At 55.4% G+C, this 17,792-nt stretch overlaps 3 protein-coding genes across 3 annotated transcripts; 2 read left to right on the forward strand and 1 right to left on the reverse strand.

Annotated features, from left to right (window-relative positions):
* Window positions 1-1,749: 1,749 nt before the first annotated feature.
* On the reverse strand, window positions 1,750-8,266 carry AKAW2_70115A (MYB DNA-binding domain protein; the record flags this gene model as incomplete). The annotated part of the gene is made up of 2 exons (XM_041682660.1): window positions 1,750-3,927; window positions 4,001-8,266. 2 exons carry the CDS (start codon window positions 8,264-8,266, stop codon window positions 1,750-1,752), a joined length of 6,444 nt encoding a protein of 2,147 aa, XP_041546999.1.
* Window positions 8,267-10,242: 1,976 nt separating this feature from the next.
* Window positions 10,243-11,444, forward strand: DYS1 (deoxyhypusine synthase; the record flags this gene model as incomplete). The annotated part of the gene is made up of 2 exons (XM_041682661.1): window positions 10,243-10,470; window positions 10,545-11,444. The coding sequence occupies 2 exons, from the start codon at window positions 10,243-10,245 to the stop codon at window positions 11,442-11,444; spliced, it is 1,128 nt and encodes a 375-aa protein (XP_041547000.1).
* A 2,167-nt stretch (window positions 11,445-13,611) lies between these two features.
* AKAW2_70117S (putative MATH and UCH domain protein) lies at window positions 13,612-17,620 on the forward strand (the record flags this gene model as incomplete). The annotated part of the gene is made up of 4 exons (XM_041682662.1): window positions 13,612-14,029; window positions 14,094-16,187; window positions 16,238-16,985; window positions 17,044-17,620. 4 exons carry the CDS (start codon window positions 13,612-13,614, stop codon window positions 17,618-17,620), a joined length of 3,837 nt encoding a protein of 1,278 aa, XP_041547001.1.
* Between the last annotated feature and the right edge of the window lie 172 nt (window positions 17,621-17,792).

The raw sequence follows: 17,792 nt of genomic DNA on the forward strand, positions 1-17,792 counted from the left end.
TGTAAGATGGAAAGCAAAGAGGTGAATGACTTGGAGGCAACACCGTCTCATTCGTGAGCATTGGCTATACCCTCACTTCCCCAATCGGGAAGGGCAAGCGGATCTAGACAGTAACTCGTTTGAGGTTAATAAACTTGATTGGCCCTGAGCGCCCTCAAAACCCTCAAACCCGCGTAACCCACGAAGCAACGCATGCCATGACATAGGAAGGTCGTTGCCCCTTTTCTTACTTCCAAGGTGTCAGTTCCTTCTTATACATAACCTGCTGGCTCAAATAGGGCTCTATTCATACAGAATGAGTATACCTGAACAAACGGATTTGATCCTATACGTGTCGTGGAGGGGAGTGGCTAGATGGGGACAAGATGATGGAAGCATGGGGTAATATATCTATAACCGTCTCCGTTTACATTTGTATTCCCTATCCAGAAACGAACCCTTATACATATCCTCCCACTCGCTACCACTACCACCACTACTATCACTATCACCCCGCCTCTTCACTCCCAGCCCCTGTCCCGTACCAACACCATGAACATGAGAAGGATAGAAATACACTCTCTCCTCATACCCCCTTCCACCTAACAAACTATAAGCACAAACATTAAACCCAATCGCCCTCCCTCCCACAGAAGGAAGAAAAAAAGAACTTACCTATAACCCCACCACCCATACTCGAAGTATCTCTATACCTGTATCTATGACCCAAAAGAAATAACAGATCGTGAATATGTAACCTTCTCCTCAGTCCCTCCCGCAGAAGCGCATGTTGATATCGTCGAAGGTGTAGTCTATTCTTTAGCTCGTGCGTTGCTTGTTCCTGCGTTGGGGGTGGGTTTTGTTGGCTTTTGTGGTGCTGTTGATGGGTATGCAGTGGTCTGTGATGGTTTGGACGTGTATGTGTGTACTGGTATTGATATTGATTTGGAAGTGGGCTGTAGTAATAAACTGGATGGGTAGTAATGGGACGTTGCTTCGGATGGTAAGTCGTTATTGGAATTTGCAGGCAGGATGTGGAGACGTTTTGATGGTGGTAGTATTGAGGGATAAAATATATTCTCTGTTCATGGGGGTAGTAGTAGTATGACGAGGATAACATGATAGAAGAATTCTGGATTATCAGAGAGTGGAAATATAGGGTGTACACTACTAAAGATGAGATCGGATATACTCCACATATTAATACCACTAATACTCAAAGTACTCCCTATTGCTACTCAATATATCTACACTATAAGGCTGACTCGATACTACGCAAGTCTTCAGCTTAGCTCACGCGTCATATTGGGTTCCAGCGCTAGATCTCCTCGCTTACAGCGCTCCAGACGTCTTATTGGGTCTTGCACAATGGGGTGCTACATGCCACGACACGGCGTGCGTCAGCTCCCACTAGCCAAGCGCCAGCGGCCGTTTCAGCGCCAAGGATCCACTTTGGATCTCAACATTGACCTACAGATTCCAATCTAGAATAGCTACAAGATATCTTCAATTAATTCTTTCACCCGCTGTCTCATGCTTTTCACTATTGCCATCCATCGAATCGTCTACTGTACATTATTCATAAGAAGATACGGCCCAGGCCGAACAATCCAACCAGGATTAAAAGTGCAAGATCGAAGAAGAATGAGAACAAAAGATGGCTCTAAGAATAATACACACCACACTCCCACGGTATAGACAGAGATGGCGGTGACTGTGCAGCGACAATGTAATGAAGAGATGAAATTATCAACAGCTCTCACTCCAAGTCTATCGAGGTGGGTGCTGTGACATTGGCCCAGGCAATGGCCCGGCATTGGACCCCTGACTGTACACTCGGTGGTGGCCTGGCGTAGGGTGACCTCCCGGCACCGCCTCCACAAGCGTTCCAGGTCCCCCGGGTCGTGCTTGAAGGGGGTGCATCGACCCAACGGCCGCAGGTCCACTGGGCGCATAGCTCAGTCCTCCGCCAGGACTGGGCTGCAAGATTGCTGGGGGTGTGTAGGAGCGACCCATCGACATCGACTGCGGCCCCGGTCCAGGCAAGCCCGCTGCCCGGGAGACCGATGCCTGCGGGGGTGGAGTGTTGTGACCGTACGGCCCACTAGCTAATCCAAGCGTCTGGCGGTGCGCAGCTTGCTGATGAGCCCCACTGACCATGGTCTGCACGTGCTGCTGATATGACTGGTGCGCCGCATGTTGTTGCGCAGACAAATGGCTAGATCCAGGCGTGGCTGGCGCGGGCGAGGCGTACGATACCGTGCCTGGTGGCTGTCGCGATCCCATCCCCAGCAGATTCGCAGGAGACTGTATCGGCGTCGGCGGACCTTGACGGGTACCATAAGCGAGGCTGCTGGTACGCTGGGTGGGTGAACCGATGCTCTGGCGATACATCTGGCTTTGTGCTGCCAGTTCGCGGGACGACGCAGTCGCCTGTGCGTGAGACACCGGTGAAGGAGCATATGCGGATCCATGATACGCTGGGCGCTGCGCAGTCACTGATGCGGGAGTTGGGACAGGAGATGGAGCGGTGAGGTTCGGCAAGGAAGGATTAGATAAAGATTGGGTGGACGTATAGGGGGAGTAGGGTGGCTGAGAGGCAAGCGTGGTGGTAGGACGGCTACTCGATTGCGACGGAGCCTGCGGTGGTTGTGGGGGTGGCTGTCCGCGAGGGTCAAACCGGGCCATCCAATCGTTGTTCGCAGGCGCTGCGGAGCCTCCTGGAACAGAACTGTAAGACTGGTAGTCTGTGTAGGCGCGTGATGGCGGCAAATACTGGCTTGGAGGACCGTAGGCTGGGGCTCTCTGCTGAGATGACATAACAGTTTCCTCTTGACGTGGCGGTGGCTGTTGCGGGAGTGACTGCATCCCACCGTAGACAGGCCGAGAAGGTGACCCCGTATGCCCTGCGGGTGTCGAAGACGACGGGTCGCCAGCGAATCGTTTGCGCGGCTGGGGTTCTTCCGGCTCGTCATTCAAGATGCTCATGATGTTCGACCGCTTCGCCGGCACGCGAGGGGCCTCAGGCGGCTCCGCAGGAGGCGGTCCAGGTCGAGACAGCTCCTTGGGTGGCGACAAGATTGGGGTGGACTGAGGAATGCCAACATGCCCTGGCATTGCGAAATAAGGCCGCTGCGACATAGAATCACGTCGAACAGGCGATATCTCCGGCTCCGGCCGCTGCAGCGGTTGCGCCGGGGAGCTGGGCGTTTTCGTGAGGCTGTGCTGACGGGAGTGGGATCCTGTAGGCATCAAGGAAGGTTGATGTTGAGGTTGGAGATATGCCTGCTGCGAGCCTGGCAACGCCGATTGTGCCGGAAGCAATGGTGACCGGTGCACGTCCACGCTGGCGGGTCGGAACCCTTGGCCATGGAGAGGTTCCAGCCGCGCCATCTCGGATGCGGATACCGGAGTTTGTCGCACGGACATGGGGGCTTCCTGGGGCCGTGTGGCAGCTGTGTGCGACAGCACCGTTGCTGGGACTTCTCGTCGTTCTTCGGCAAAATACCCCATTCGGGGTCCCTGCATTCGCGATGGCAAAGGTGCCTGAGAGCTCATGACCCGAGCAGAATCCTCACTAAGCATGGGGCCGCTTGCCATTGGAGCACTAGCGGCTTGCGCAAGCGGTGGGTATCTAGAGACATTTCGCTCTTTCTCTTGGCCTGCGCGAGCCTGCAGAGGCGCCTGCTGGGGGGTTGAACTGGCGGGTTTGCCCTTGGATCCCAACCGGCTATCATCTGTATCCGGCGCGGTATCAGTGTGCGGGGCGAGAGGCCGAGGCATGATGATAGAAGATGGTGTAGCTTCATAACGCCGCTTAGAGGCGAAGTTAGGAACGGGCAATGGACCTGTAGGCTCACCACGAGCTTTCTTGCCCTCTGCATCGGCAACGATATCTTCGAAATCTTTCTGGCCCGAGTCAATGCGGCGCTGAAAGTAATTCTTAACCTACTTGAAAGTTAGTTGCTGATAGCCTAGATGATTCAGGAAGGTGTGGGCGTGAGCAAGGGGAAGAACATACCATGACTGTGGTTTTCGTCTTCATGAAGTTGGATATACCCTCAAAGTCACGACCAAAGTGCGCCAGCAGCAAAGGAAAATCGCGCTGTTCAGGCACCGACCAGTAACTCGTCGGCTGTAGAGACCCGTAGCCGCCTACCTCGGGCTGCCGGGCAGGTGCTGGAGCCTCCTGTTCAGTGGATTCGAAGACATACACGCCCTCCTTCGGACGTCCCCTACCAGACCTGGCGCGCGGTGGCACATCGTTTACCTCTCGCTCTTGCGGCTCCTTGGGCCGCACGATCGGGGCTTCAGTAGCTCCATCCATGGATGGCTCCGTAGTCTCCACCTTTGGTGCAGGAGTGACGGCAGCGGCAGCCACTGGAACAGGCGTGCTCTGGAGAGATTGCTCCGAGGGGGTAGGTTGTGGTGTTTGCTGTTGCTGCTGTTGCTGCTGCTGCTGCTGCTGCTGCAATTGTTGTTGCTGTTGTTGCTGCTGCTGTTGCTGCGCTTGCTGTTGGGCAGCCTTCCCTCGTCGGCCACCTCGCGTGCCTGTACCGCTTCGAGGTCCACGTCGACTGGGCTTCTCTGCTTGCTCACCATCCTTGGAGGCATTCCCACGGCGGCCGTTGTTGTCCGTATCGGCAGACGAGTCTCCGAACGTTGGGGCAGCGGCACGTCGAGGACGGCCCGTATCGGTGACTGGAGCGGGCTCCTCTTCGCCTTCATAGTCCGGTTTGACAACACCCAGGTCAGCCATAAGCGCATTGGACTTGGGTCGAGCAGATCGCCGGGCACGCCCACGACGGCTCCACCGTTTGTTGAGTTTGGCCTTGTACTTGATCTCTTCTTTGGTCAAGTAGTAGTGAATGATACACTGCTGGAAGTCCCGTCCTGGAAGCGATTCTGCAATCTTGCCCCATTTCTTCGGATGTGCCATGAACGCGTCGGTAAAGATCTCGTGCTCTTCTTGGCTGAAATCATTCCGAGGTGGTAGGAACCCAAAGACATCCATGGCCTGATCTGGGTCAATGATGTTATTGGTGTCTTTGTAGATGCCTGCCTTCACCTCTGGGGGCTCAAGCATCTCAGGAATCACAGCCTCGCGGGCGAGGTCAGGCTGCGCAGTAGCCTTGTTGCCGCGACGCCTCTCCAGTTCTTCTTGGGCAGAAATCTCAGAGGCGCGCAGGGCATTTTGGAAGTCCAGTTCGCTATTGCCCTTGTACCGTCTTCCGCTTTCCACCGTAGGTGTAGGCGTCGCCGTGGCTGGGGCAGCAGGTGGTGTAGTGGGCCCGGGACTACCCGAAGTCTTTTCCTTCGCATGGTCCAACTCCCACACATTCAGCCTCCAAGGCTTGTAGTAGGAAAGGTAATCCAATCGCAACTCGGCATTCTTCCGCGCCACGTCCTTGCGACATTTCATGATGATGTCGCGGAAGGTGTCCTTCAGACGTTCATGAGTGGCCGCATTCTCCTGGTAAACCTCCAAGTCCGATAACGGTGTCGGTGGGCCAGAGTTCAAAAACGGCAGACTCTCGAGAGTAAGTGCATCGGCCGCAGGAACAGAATCCAAAATCACCTTTGCTGGTGGCTCGTGTTCTTCAGCCTTGCCATTCGGCTCACTTTCCATCTCGGGTGCCGATGGTTCCTCCTTGGCTATCTTGGTATCCTTAGCTAACACTGGAGGTGTGGATGCCTTTTCAGGGACCTGGTCATGGGCGATCATCCCCAAATACTGGATGCGCATAAGTAGCGCCACGATATTGGGGTCTTCCAATGGTGGGGGCGGCAGCTCGGCACGGAGAGCATTCATATCCTTTTCGAAAATCTGCTTCCGTTCTTCTAGATAGTCTTGTGTAAACACAACATTCTCGTCCTCTTCTTCATCGCTTGAACGTCCAAAATCCGGTATGACGACGGTGCTCTGGTCCTTTGGTGTCTCTTTGGGTGCTTCCTTCAATGCTTCTTTAGGTTCTTCCTTCGGTGCCTCCTTAGGTGCCTCCTTAGGTGCCTCACTGGGCGCCTCACTGGGCGCCTCACTGGGCGCCTCCTTGGGCACTTCCTTTTCCGCAGGCTTCTCTTCGGCAGCTGGCGTTTTCGCGACAATTTCGGGCATATCCACGTCCATGGCCGACTCAAACGACACCGCGGGCTTTTGAGGCTTTGATTCTACCGGTTCATCTTCGCCGACAATCTCACCCGCCTCGAGTCCGTTGGCAGACTCATCGGCCTGGCTGTGCGACTCGAGCTTGTGATCTTCACTAAGTGACAGACTTCGCTCTTTTCCATCGATGGAATCGCGCTTTGATGATGGTGCAGCACTTGGACCAGAGGGTGCGCTGGGGAATCCCGCACGCACCCATTGTTTCATAGCTTTCGAAGAGCCACGAGAGATTGACGGGCGTTGCTGAAGCGCACGGGGTCCGGTAGGAATACTCGATGTAGGCATCCGAGGTGAAGTGTGCGGACCCGGGGAAGTGGCTGACCCTGCGGCCGATGGCCTCCGTCCAAGTTCTGGGGAGGTTATTGTGGGCCCTAGCTTTCTTGGAGACGGTGTTTCGTGAGCGCCTGGTGCATCTTTCTGGACCATCGCCGCGGGAGCAGTAGGAGGTGAGATATCTGTCGGTTTCGGCCCGCCGGCTGCTGCTGGGACATGCGGCTTCGGGGGACGGGTAGCCGGCTCGGACTTCGGCGGGATATCAGGCGTTTCTTCACGGCGCGTATCATCACGTCGAACCCTTTGCTCCAGCGGCTGTTGGGGAGGACCTCGCTCCGCTTTGGGCGCGGTCGGTGGATGCATTGGGGCTTTTGGCGGAAGCTCATGCCGTTCCTTCTCCGATTTCGTAGCTGCGGTGGCTGTTGATGTCGAATCTACCGGGGGCTTCTCCAGTTTTTCGGATTTCTCGACCTTGCCAGGCTTCTCAAGCTTTTCTAGCTTCTCTGGCTTCTCCGGCTTGTCCTGCTTCTCCGGCTTCTCAGGCTTCTCAGGTTTCTCGGCTGAAATTTCGGGAAGGGGCGCGGTGACAGAACCGAATGCGGGCACCTGGGGAGCAGCGGGGGGCGGGGATCGTTTCACGGGAGGAGGAACCAAGTCCTTCGCTGGCTGCTCCGGGAGAGGCGCCGGTGGTTCGATGCGCTCGATGCGTTCAATACGGTCAATGCGGTCCATGCGTTGCGAATCCCGACGTGCCTCTCCTCCCGAGGGCTTACGAGGGGGCTCTGCGGGTGGATGGTCTGGAAGCCGTTCAGGCAGACCGGGAACCGGGAGGACAGTTGGCCCAGTCACCGACGACACTGTTGAGCTGCTCGGAATTCGATTCTCGGCGCGACTGGGAGGACGATCGCGCTTCCAATGGTCGCCGGGTCGGTCACGTTCATCCCGTTCAACCCGACGGTCCACCTCCTCCCGCCGTTCGAACCTTTCCCGTCGTTCGAGCTCCCGTTCCCTGTCGCGCTCGCGCCGCTCAGGATCGCGATCACGATCGAGGATGACCCGGTCGCGGTCCCGATCACGATCACGGTCCCGCTCGCGATCTAAAATCCGGTCTCGTTCACGCTCCCGATCCCTTTCCCGGTCGCGGTCCCTCTCGCGCTCGCGCTCCCGGTCCCAGCGAGCGTCTCGTGACCGACTTCGACGTCTGAAGGAGTCTCGATCGTCCAGGTACGGCATTCGACCACGACCACGTCCCGAGTCCCATTCACCTCGGCCCCGTCCACGCATGGGCGGGCCACTGCGGGGGTGATGACCGCCACCGGACGGGACATCCGGCACTGCGGATGATACCGAGATCATGCTGTCTCGGGAGCCCCGTCGCATTCGAATCATGTCTGCATCTCGTCCGAGGGGTTCTCTCATATCGCGAAAGTCGCGGGGAGGCGGCGGGGAGCGCGAGCGGCCACGGCCAAAGCCGATACGCGATTCCCGGGGATCGAAGTCGCGGTCACGGCGGCCCCAGTCTCGGTCCCGGTCGAGATCTCGGCGAAAGGGCGGTGGTCCATCCCGAATATCTCGAAAGTCGCGATCACGGTCGCGATCTCGATCTCGTACGTCGCGGTCCCGGTCCCGAAAATCTCCACGGCCCGGATAACCTCTGCCACGCCCACCGAATGGGGCTCCTCGCGGGGGATCGATCAAGGCTTTGGGACCCCGGGGGGGTTCTCTGCCCAGCGGGGGTAAATTCGCATCATCCGTGCCACGGGGGCCAACAGGGGGTCGACGGTCACCGAAGCGTTGGGGCGAACGATCACGGGAATTGAACCCAGACAATGGAGGGTATCTGGACGACATCACCAGGTCATGCTAGTGAGCGTGAGCTAAAGTAACCTGGCAGGAGAGCCTGCCACAGGTTAGTTGCAAGGTAATTTGAGATAAGATCGTGGATGGTGATGTGAATGGTAAGTAGATGTGAATATAATAAAAATAGAAAAAGTAAAACACAGAAAAAAAGAAAAGAAAAAAAACCAAGGGAAAGGGTCACACAATGAGCGCAATGAATGGTAGGCAGGGAAGAATCGCCAGCAAAGGGACGGAACGGTCCCAGCAGAGGCAAGACCAGACGAGACGAGACAGCCGCTGGCCGCAGCAGCAGCGCCAGTCAGAAGCGCCTAAGGCGGCGAACGGGGAGTGGAGAGCACGTGACGACAGGGAAGCATGGAAGGGGCACGGGCCAGGCAGACAGGCAGACCAGCTTAGCTAAGCAGCCAATGAGTGGCGCCCAAATCGGACTGCGGATCCCAATTTGGCACTGAAGCAAGATTGCAGCCATGATTGACGGGATTCCATCACCTTAGCGCCAGCCACTTGGCGCGGCCTGTTTCACCCGGAACTGCCAGCGCCTGTGGGAGCTTTTTTCAAGGTGGATCGATCGTCCGAGGGAAGTCACAGGATCAGAACCTGTTCATGATCATGGTGGATTCGACCCCAGTCCGCCAGAAAGAAAAAAGGGAGGAGCATGGCCCTTTCTCCTGGGGTTTGACATTTTCGGTTTGAGATGGGGGATTCCAGGAGGCGTGCCGAAAGTTCGATGCTGGCCGATCCCGTGTCACCGGGACAAAGTGACTGGTGACAAAAAGTGAAGCACGATCCTGCACCCACGGACGACTAGCCCAGCCCAGCCCACGACCAACGCCAAACAAAAAAAAAGGAGGGAGGGCAGTAATGACAGGCGTAAAAACCAAAACTGGGCATCAAACTGGAAAGCGCGCGTAAAATAGCAAAATTAAAGGAGAAATTTCCGCACCTGGGAGCCTATGCAACGTGTCAAGCCGTTAACCCAAAGTAGACCTGCAAGGAGACCACGCCGGGCAGCAAAATCGCAAATTGCAAGCAGTTACGGGAAAGTCTGCCTCTGGGATTATTCGAGACCCGTTCGTTGCTGTGTCTCGGAAGTCGGAGCCGAATAAAAACGTCGAGGACCAGCCTGAGGAGGTAATAAAGTAGGGACGCGAGTTGTTGAATCGAATAATACAAGGAGAGTCGAGATGAAGGAAAATGAGTGAGTGTGTGTATATGATGTGCGCGTGAACTGATGAAAGGGGGGGGGATAGATGTTCGATTTGAAGGTGAGAAAGAGAAGAATGGGGGAGAGGGGGAGTGAGTAAGTTAGTTTGGTGGTGGTTTGAAGGCAGAGAGGATCTTGAAAGACAAAAACGGAGGAACGAGAAATGGGGCAGAGACGATGGATGGATCCCTGGTGAAGGGCAGCGGTTGGATGGTTGGATGGGCTGAGTTTAGTTGGCCAGGGACTTTCCCTCGGCCACGACTGACTGGTCTTAGTGTGACTAGTTAAAGGGAACTCAAAAATAACTCTGGATCGCCTCCCCCGGCGTGCATGCCTCAGGCGAGGATCTCTTGCCCTGTCGGGAAGGCCCCATCAATGATGACTAACATATGTTATCTGCCTCAGGCAGTACTGAACTAGGTTGAAGGAATCGAGTTTGTGTCCGGAGGATCGCTGGGCATTTCCCGGCGATGGCTCGGTCTAGCTTACTCCCTGTCTGCCTTCCTGCCTGTATGCCTGAGGCACACAGACGGCGGGTGTCACGAACGGGCTGTCACACCCCCGCCAATCCCGCCGCCTGCAGAAAAATTTCCAGAAGAGACGGAGGGGATCATCATCCAATTCATCCCGCATTTGAGTGCCCCCGGGTTTACTCCTCGCCTATATCATTTTGGTCCCCGCTTAACTGATACACACTCGGGATATCTTCACGCTATTGATTACTTCGGCATTCTCATTCATATCTCCTTTTCGCTCGACAGCCATGTCCGCACAAGACTCCGCCGCGGGCAATGCCCCTCCCTCTGCGGTCACCGATGCCGTGTTGGTGGCCTCGGAGCCCGTGCCTGAGGGGACGCAGCAGGTCAGCGGCGTCGACTTTGACCGATTCCAAGGCCGGGATATTACGGTCGCCGAGATGGTGGACAACATGAAATACACTGGCTTCCAGGGCAGTGCGGTCGCTGAAGCCGCCCGCATCGTCAACGAGATGGTTCGCATCCTGTCTTCTTCCCGGCCATTGAGTGACCTAGCAGCGTAGCTAATTTCCGTGACACCTCTACATAGCAAGCCTACCGTCATCCGGAGACCGGCGAGAAGACCACCATCTTTCTCGGATACACCTCCAACCTGATCTCCTCCGGCCTTCGAGACACCATCCGCTACCTGGTCCGCAACCGACACGTCTCCGCTATTGTCACCACGGCCGGCGGTGTCGAGGAAGATCTTATCAAATGCCTGGCTCCCACCTACATGGGCTCGTTTACTGCCCCGGGCGCTGGACTGCGGGCCAAAGGATTGAACCGGATCGGCAACCTCATCGTCCCGAACAGCAACTACTGTGCATTTGAAGACTGGTTGATCCCTATTCTGGATAAGATGCTGGAGGAACAGGAAGCCGCCAAGAAGAAGGCACTGGAAACTGGCGATGAGGAGGACGAATTGCATTGGACCCCCAGCAAGATTATTGAACGCCTCGGCCGCGAGATCAACCATGAGGACTCGGTTCTGTACTGGGCTGCTCGCAACAACATCCCGATCTTCTGTCCCGCCCTCACCGACGGCTCCCTGGGCGATATGCTTTACTTCCATACCTACCGCTCCTCTCCGCAACGGCTGCGGGTCGACATTGTGGACGATGTGCGCCGCATCAACACCATGGCTGTCCGGGCCGCGCGGGCCGGCATGATCATTCTGGGTGGCGGAGTCATCAAACATCACATTGCCAACGCCTGTCTGATGCGCAACGGGGCCGAGCATGCCGTGTACATCAATACGGGACAGGAGTTTGACGGCAGCGATGCGGGGGCCCGACCGGATGAGGCCGTCAGCTGGGGTAAGATCAAAGCCGACGCCAAGGCCGTCAAGGTCTATGCAGAAGCCACAGTGGTCTTCCCGCTCATTGTTGCGGCCTCGTTTGCCCGAGCCAGTCCGGCGACCCCCAACGGTGAAACGTCTCAGAACTGAGTGCGAGTTTGAGGGACATCACTCCGATAGGGGGTACTTCCTGCTATCTGTCAAACGCCAACCCCTCTATCTCTCGCCATGCCTCCTATCAACTCGATAAGATAAAAGAAATTGATTACTGGTCCTAGGCCTGCTGTGTCTATCGACCGTGAGAGCTTCCCCCCCTTCCACGACAGCTCGGGCCGTTTGGTTGACAGAGGGGCAGCGACAGGGGCTGGGCCCCGGCGTGGCAGGCACGCGAAAGGCGCCCCACATCATCCCCCTCGAGTTAGGAGGCAAATCGGAGGCTTGGTTCCGATCAAAAAAGAAAAGAAAAGGAAAAAAAGGAACAGGACAAAACAAAGCACGCAAGAGGGGCCACCCCCTAGGACGAATTCTGCACGGAGAAGAGCAGCCGCCCGCCCCCCTTGAAGAGCCGGAAGTCCGGAATCCACAGGCTTTGGAACCTCGGCGGAGGCAAAGATTGGAAGGACGAATAATGGTGGATGGCAAATCATGGGGGAAGGAGAGAGTTGAGATGGACTTGGATTGCCGGGGGTCGTTCCACCGGTCGATCATTGCGGTCGGCACGGGGTTTTCATGGCAATAAAGTTTCATCCTTCCGACTTGACTTGCCACCCACTTATTGGTGGGGATCCATGCAACAAATGGAATGCCCTGATTGACTTTTGTCTTGGGAAGATAATATTGACATGAAGGGGAGGAAGAGATTGGTATGGAGGTATGGTATAGATGATTAGATTTTTGTCTTGTGTTTGGATAATGGATATAGAGTGATACAAATGATTAATGAGATTACGAGCTCCGAAAGCGAACTAATGACAGGTCAGTTCCTGTCTTTCTCTGGGCTGCAGGGATGCGACGCCCCGCGCAGTCGATCCGTCCGGTCACTCGATCGAATCGCAGGCCCGTATCATATCATTTTCCTTGGGTATGGAGTAGATTGATTTATTTCTCCCATCCCGAATTCTTTTATCCGTTGAGAGATACTCAAGGGGGCAGTTGGAACGACGACGACCACCACCACCTGACGGGATCCGAAAATGGGACCCGGGTGGCAATCGAGAAAGAAGTTCCAGTTCCAGTTCCAGTTCCAGTTCCATCGGGGGTGGATTGCAGGGGGTCAAGTCGAAGGCAAGACTTGAAGGGGACCAGTTGGGCCAGTCCGCGTCCAGGTTGCGGACCCTCAAGCAGCAGCTGCCAGAGGATTATTGGATGCCAACCAGCGGTGAGGATCCGTGATCTGGTCCTGCCTGCATTGCCGCCTCATCCTTTTTCTTTTTTTCCCCCCATTTCTATGCTGCTGCTTTCCTTTCTTTTTCCAATCCCAATCAATTCTTCTTTTTTATTTTCTCTCAATATTTTTGCTTTTCTTCTTTCGTTTCGAGGAAGTGTCTTTCTTTCTTTCTTCCCCTCTCCATCTCTTCTTTCTTCCTTTCTCATCTCAACTTCTCTCTTTTTCCTTATCTCCATCCTCTCTATCACTTCCCACTTCCCGCCCGATCTATATATATATTCTAGACTCCCTTCGATACACCCTCGCCGATTGTTCCTTGGGTTTACCGCTCTGGGCTTAGGGTTACCCCAGTTTCCCTCACTAAAGTACTAGACTCGTTCTACTGGTGCTGATAAGCCCAGTTGTCTATTCTTATCGCCCGACCTTCTAGACTTTCATTGCTTCGTTGGTTGACCCAAGTTGTTCGTTAGGCTGTCGTGCTTTTACTGGCTTGTCATTGCTCGCTATTGCTCTTCTGGTGTGATCTGTCTTATTTTTGATTTCTCTTCTGTCACCTTGGGTTCTTGCTTCCCCTCCATCCCCACCCTCCCTTGCTGATTGTGAGGAGAATCTCATCTCTCTCTCTTTTCTTCTTCTTCTTCTTCTTCTTCTTCTTCTTCTTCTTCTTTTCCCCTCCACAGCGGCATCTGAATGTGTGGTTTTGCCTAGATCAGTCTCACTTGCATCCAGAGCCTGGCTGTCAAGGCTACTCGTGTTGCTCACTTCTTTTTGCTCTCTCACCTGCGGCTCTGTCAGCCTACCGGTTAGTCGGCTTATTTGCTGCTGCTTTGCAACTGCCCTCTCTTTTCATGTGAACTGTGACTGTTGTGTCCTCTGCTGAGTTCGGTCGTCTTCGTTGTCTGTCTGTCTTCTTTCTTTCTACCCACCACAATGGATGCATCTCCGAATCCTGGCTCCAATGTGGAGCAGCAGCAACAGCAGCAACAACAACAACAACCACCCATCACACTCAGCGCTCAAGTACCCCCTGAGTCGGTTCGGGAAACCACCGTCACCATCGAGGCGGCTACAGATGACTCTACAGTCCCTGTCACAAACCCCATCACAACAAGCATTCCTTTAGAACCCCCCTCATCGGATTCACCCTCAGTCGAGATTCAGGATGAGGCACCTCGAGTCGATATCCCGCCTCCGGTGCAAGCAGACCCCGTTCCGGTAATTCAGCCCCCCCAACCGGAGCTGGAGCATGCCTACTGGGCCGATATCGAGGAGGATCTATCGGTTCCCGATGAGGCTGAAATGAAGGAAATTGAATCGGCGGCAGATGGCGACTACAGCGCCTACGAGTGTAAGCTCACACAAGCAGTTCGGACAGAGCTGTTTTAAAGAACTATGATAGCTGACAAAATCAGATGACTACTGGGAGAAGAACTTCCATCCCGATCTGGACGACCCCGAATACCTCCCGGCGGAGAAGGCCCGCATGACATGGAAGATCAAGGGCGTGCGAGGCACCCCAGACGCCCCCAACCGCGTCAAGATCATGCGTTCTCCGCCCGCGTACATGGGTGGTTATTGGTGGACCATCAAGTTCTTCCCTCGGGGGAACAATGTCAATTCCCTCAGTATCTACATCGAGTGCTCTCCGACCATGCCCCTGCCCGATAAGCATCTGCCCGAGACCGAATTCAAGGTGATGCACGGCCCGGCTGATGCAGCCCTGGATGTCAATGCACCGGACGTTGACATGAAGTTCGCTCAGACCAATGATTCCGCAAGCTGGTTGGAGGCTTTCAAGGCCCAGTACCCCGCTGCCGCTCAACAGGCAGAATCGAACGGCACCAAGTCCTGGCGGGTGTCGGCTCAAATTGGCGTCATTTTGTATAACCCCGAGGAGCCGCGGACAGGCTGGATGCAGTCCTCGTGCCATCAGTTCAACCCCCACAACCTGGACTGGGGCTGGACAAACTTCCATGGTCCCTGGGACCAGATCCACCGCCGTCAGCGAGGCCAGCGTCAGGCGCTTCTCCGCAACGATACCCTGGCGTTCGATGCGTATATCCGCATTGTCGACGACCCCACTCGCTCCCTCTGGTGGCATGCCAGTGACACCGAGCCGACGTGGGACAGCCTGAGTCTCACAGGCTATCGGCCGTTGGGTGACTCCGTCATCAACCACAGTGCCGAGGTGGCTGGGTTGGCCACCTGGGTGCATATGGCGCCCTTCTGCAAGATCATCCAGAAGGCCAATGTCCTGGAGCATCTGACTAGCTGCGATGTCAAGCCGAAGCCACTCTGTGATGCACTGCAAAAGTTCCTGTGGCAGCTGCGCTCCCGGGGCCAATCGCTGCAGTATGTGGATACGGACATGATCACCTCGACCTTGCGTAACCTGCACGAATACTCCGGCGATGTGTGCGAGTTCTGGGAACGTTTGCGCCGCACGCTCGAAATCGAACTGGCAGGCACAGACGCGGTGCAAGAATTGGCCAGGCTGTTCGACAGCCCGTCAATTGAGTCGCTTCCCAGTGAAGCGCAGACTCAGGATGTGATCAATACTGTCCCGAAGGACTTCAACTCCCGAATCTGTGTGCCAGCTGATCAAGCCAAGACCACCACTGAAGCTTTCAGTTGGTACTTGAGTGCCAAGCCGGGACGCTGGGTACTTCCACCGGTGCTTCACTTGGAGTTGGGTCGTCAGAAGCTGGACAAGGCTGCTCGGCAATGGCGACTGCTCTACAACCGAGTCGATCTGGATGAGGAGCTGGACTTGACGCCATGGCTGCTGGATAGCCAGGAAGGCAAATACGTCCTCTACGGCTACATCGTTCACCGTGGTCGGCGTACGTCTGGCAAATTCTTCAGTATTCTGCGACCGGGAGGCCCCGGAACCAGATGGCTCGCTTTCGATGATGGCAGTGATAACCGTGTCGAATGCCTGACTCGGAAGACCGCCTTGGGCCCTCACCTCGGTCTGGACGCTTCCCAGAAGGTGGACCACAAGACCGGCCATGATGTTGCCATTGCCGTGATGTACATCCGCAGTGATGTCGTCCAGGAGTTCCTGCCTGGCCCGCAAGGTCCATGGGACGTGCCCGCGAGTCTGAAAGAGTACTATGAAACGGGCATCCCTCCGGTGCAATTGGATGACAAGTGCGACAAGGATGAGATCAACGTGGAGGTCTACTCGCTGCCCAAGTACGATCAATTGGGCAGCTTGTTCGATACGTATGATTTGATGTCACAGGCCAAGTTGGAAAACGGTGTCATGTATCTGACTGTGCCCCGCTCGTCCAACTATGTTGATCTCCGAAAGAAGATTGCCCTGTGGGCATCTGCCAAGTCTAGCGAGAACACTTGCGCCGAGCATGTCCGGCTGTGGCAGATCGGTCACACTCGTGACCAGTTCGGGCCTACCCTTGCATTTGCTCGTATCTCCGACCTGACGAGCACCTTGGACTTTCCGCTGAAGACGGTCCGTTTCTGGATGCAGGTCGTCTCTGATGGTATGTCCCTTTTCCTCCGCGTATTTTACAAGATAACTAATGCACAGCAGAGAACGCCAAATTTTTCGCCATAGCGGATCCACCTCAGGCGATTTCGATTCAGGCCAAGCCTGAGGAAGCTGTGGTTGAACGCGCCGGTTCAGAATCCTCGGAAGATAGATTGCCTCTTCCCGAAGGTGAAGCTGCCCGCGCGAGTTCATCGGGAACTGTACCGGAGAACAGCATCGGTGCAACTGGGGGTGCGACAATCACCAACGCTGTGAATGTTTCACACATCGAAATTGTCCCTCAGGATCCTGTGCCTACGGACTCGAGCGGCACGGGTGCGCCTACTACTGGAGACTCCGAGAACGATGCAGTGATTGCTGCCATTATCGCGGAAGATCTGCAGCAGATGGATACCGACCGAGTCCCTGATGCAGCTCCCCCGGCCACTCAGGAGCCCAGTCAAGCGGTACCAGCTGAGCCTGAGACTCAGGCTAGCACAGCTGCGGACATTCCTGCTCCGTCAATCGAGCCGGAGGTCCCCCAGCCAGTAGACCACGTGTATTACTTCATCCAAAGGTTCGATGTGGAAGCGCAGGCCTTGCGCACAGTGGGATCCTTCTTCTCGAAGAAGGAAGAGAACATCAAGAATGCCGTCCGGAGACATCTCAAGATCCCGCCAATGAAGGATTTCCAGATCTGGCAACGTGTGGATGGAACCACCGTGACTACCATGGCTTCGGGCGAGACATTCGAGGTTTATGTTCCCGATGGTACCTGCTTTATTGTGGGTGACAAGTTGAACAAAGACAGGTAAGCCTAACCTATCCTCGTGTGATTACTCTCCCCAGACTGACCCCTACCTCTATAGACGGTTGCAGCTCAACGTGGCCGGTCTCTTCGGCAATCCCGATCAGCTAGTCCGCTATCTGTGGGCTGATTCTCGCAACCACCCCACGCGTGCCTTCACCGGCTTCAAGACCATTGATGCATCGTTCACGAACGACTACTACAGTGGGGAGTTCAACAAGGGTCACTTCCACGGCAAGGGCAAGCACATCTCTGACCTTGCCGCAACCTATGTCGGAGATTTCGTGCTAGGCAAGCGCCATGGAACCGGCTTTATGGAGTACCCAACCGGGGACACGTACGACGGTGACTGGTTCGACGGCATTTGTCACGGACAAGGCACGTACGTCGAGCGCAAGACAGGCAACAAGTATGTCGGCGGGTACAAGGACGGCAAACGCCACGGCAAGGGCATCAGCTACTGGGAGGTAGCCGATGAAGAAATGGATCTGTGTCAGATCTGTTACGGAGAGGAGCAAGACGCCTTGTTCTATGACTGTGGGCATGTTTGTGCCTGCGTGACCTGCGCTCGCCAGGTCGATCTCTGTCCCATCTGCCGGAAGAACATCATCAGTGTGGTTAAGATCTACCGCACATAGTGAGCCCGTGCCTGCCCGCCCTCAACCCAACTTCGTTGCAGGGCAAACGGGGAAATAGAAATACGTGACCCTCCCCTGCATTTGGTTTCAGTTAACATTGCATTGAAGAATTCATCATACCCAGGATGTTGCAAAGACCGGAGTGATTGGTTTGGTTGATATTAGACACGAT

The sequence above is a fragment of the Aspergillus luchuensis genome, chromosome 7, assembly GCF_016861625.1.
Source record: "Aspergillus luchuensis IFO 4308 DNA, chromosome 7, nearly complete sequence".
Lineage (NCBI taxonomy): Eukaryota > Fungi > Ascomycota > Eurotiomycetes > Eurotiales > Aspergillaceae > Aspergillus > Aspergillus luchuensis.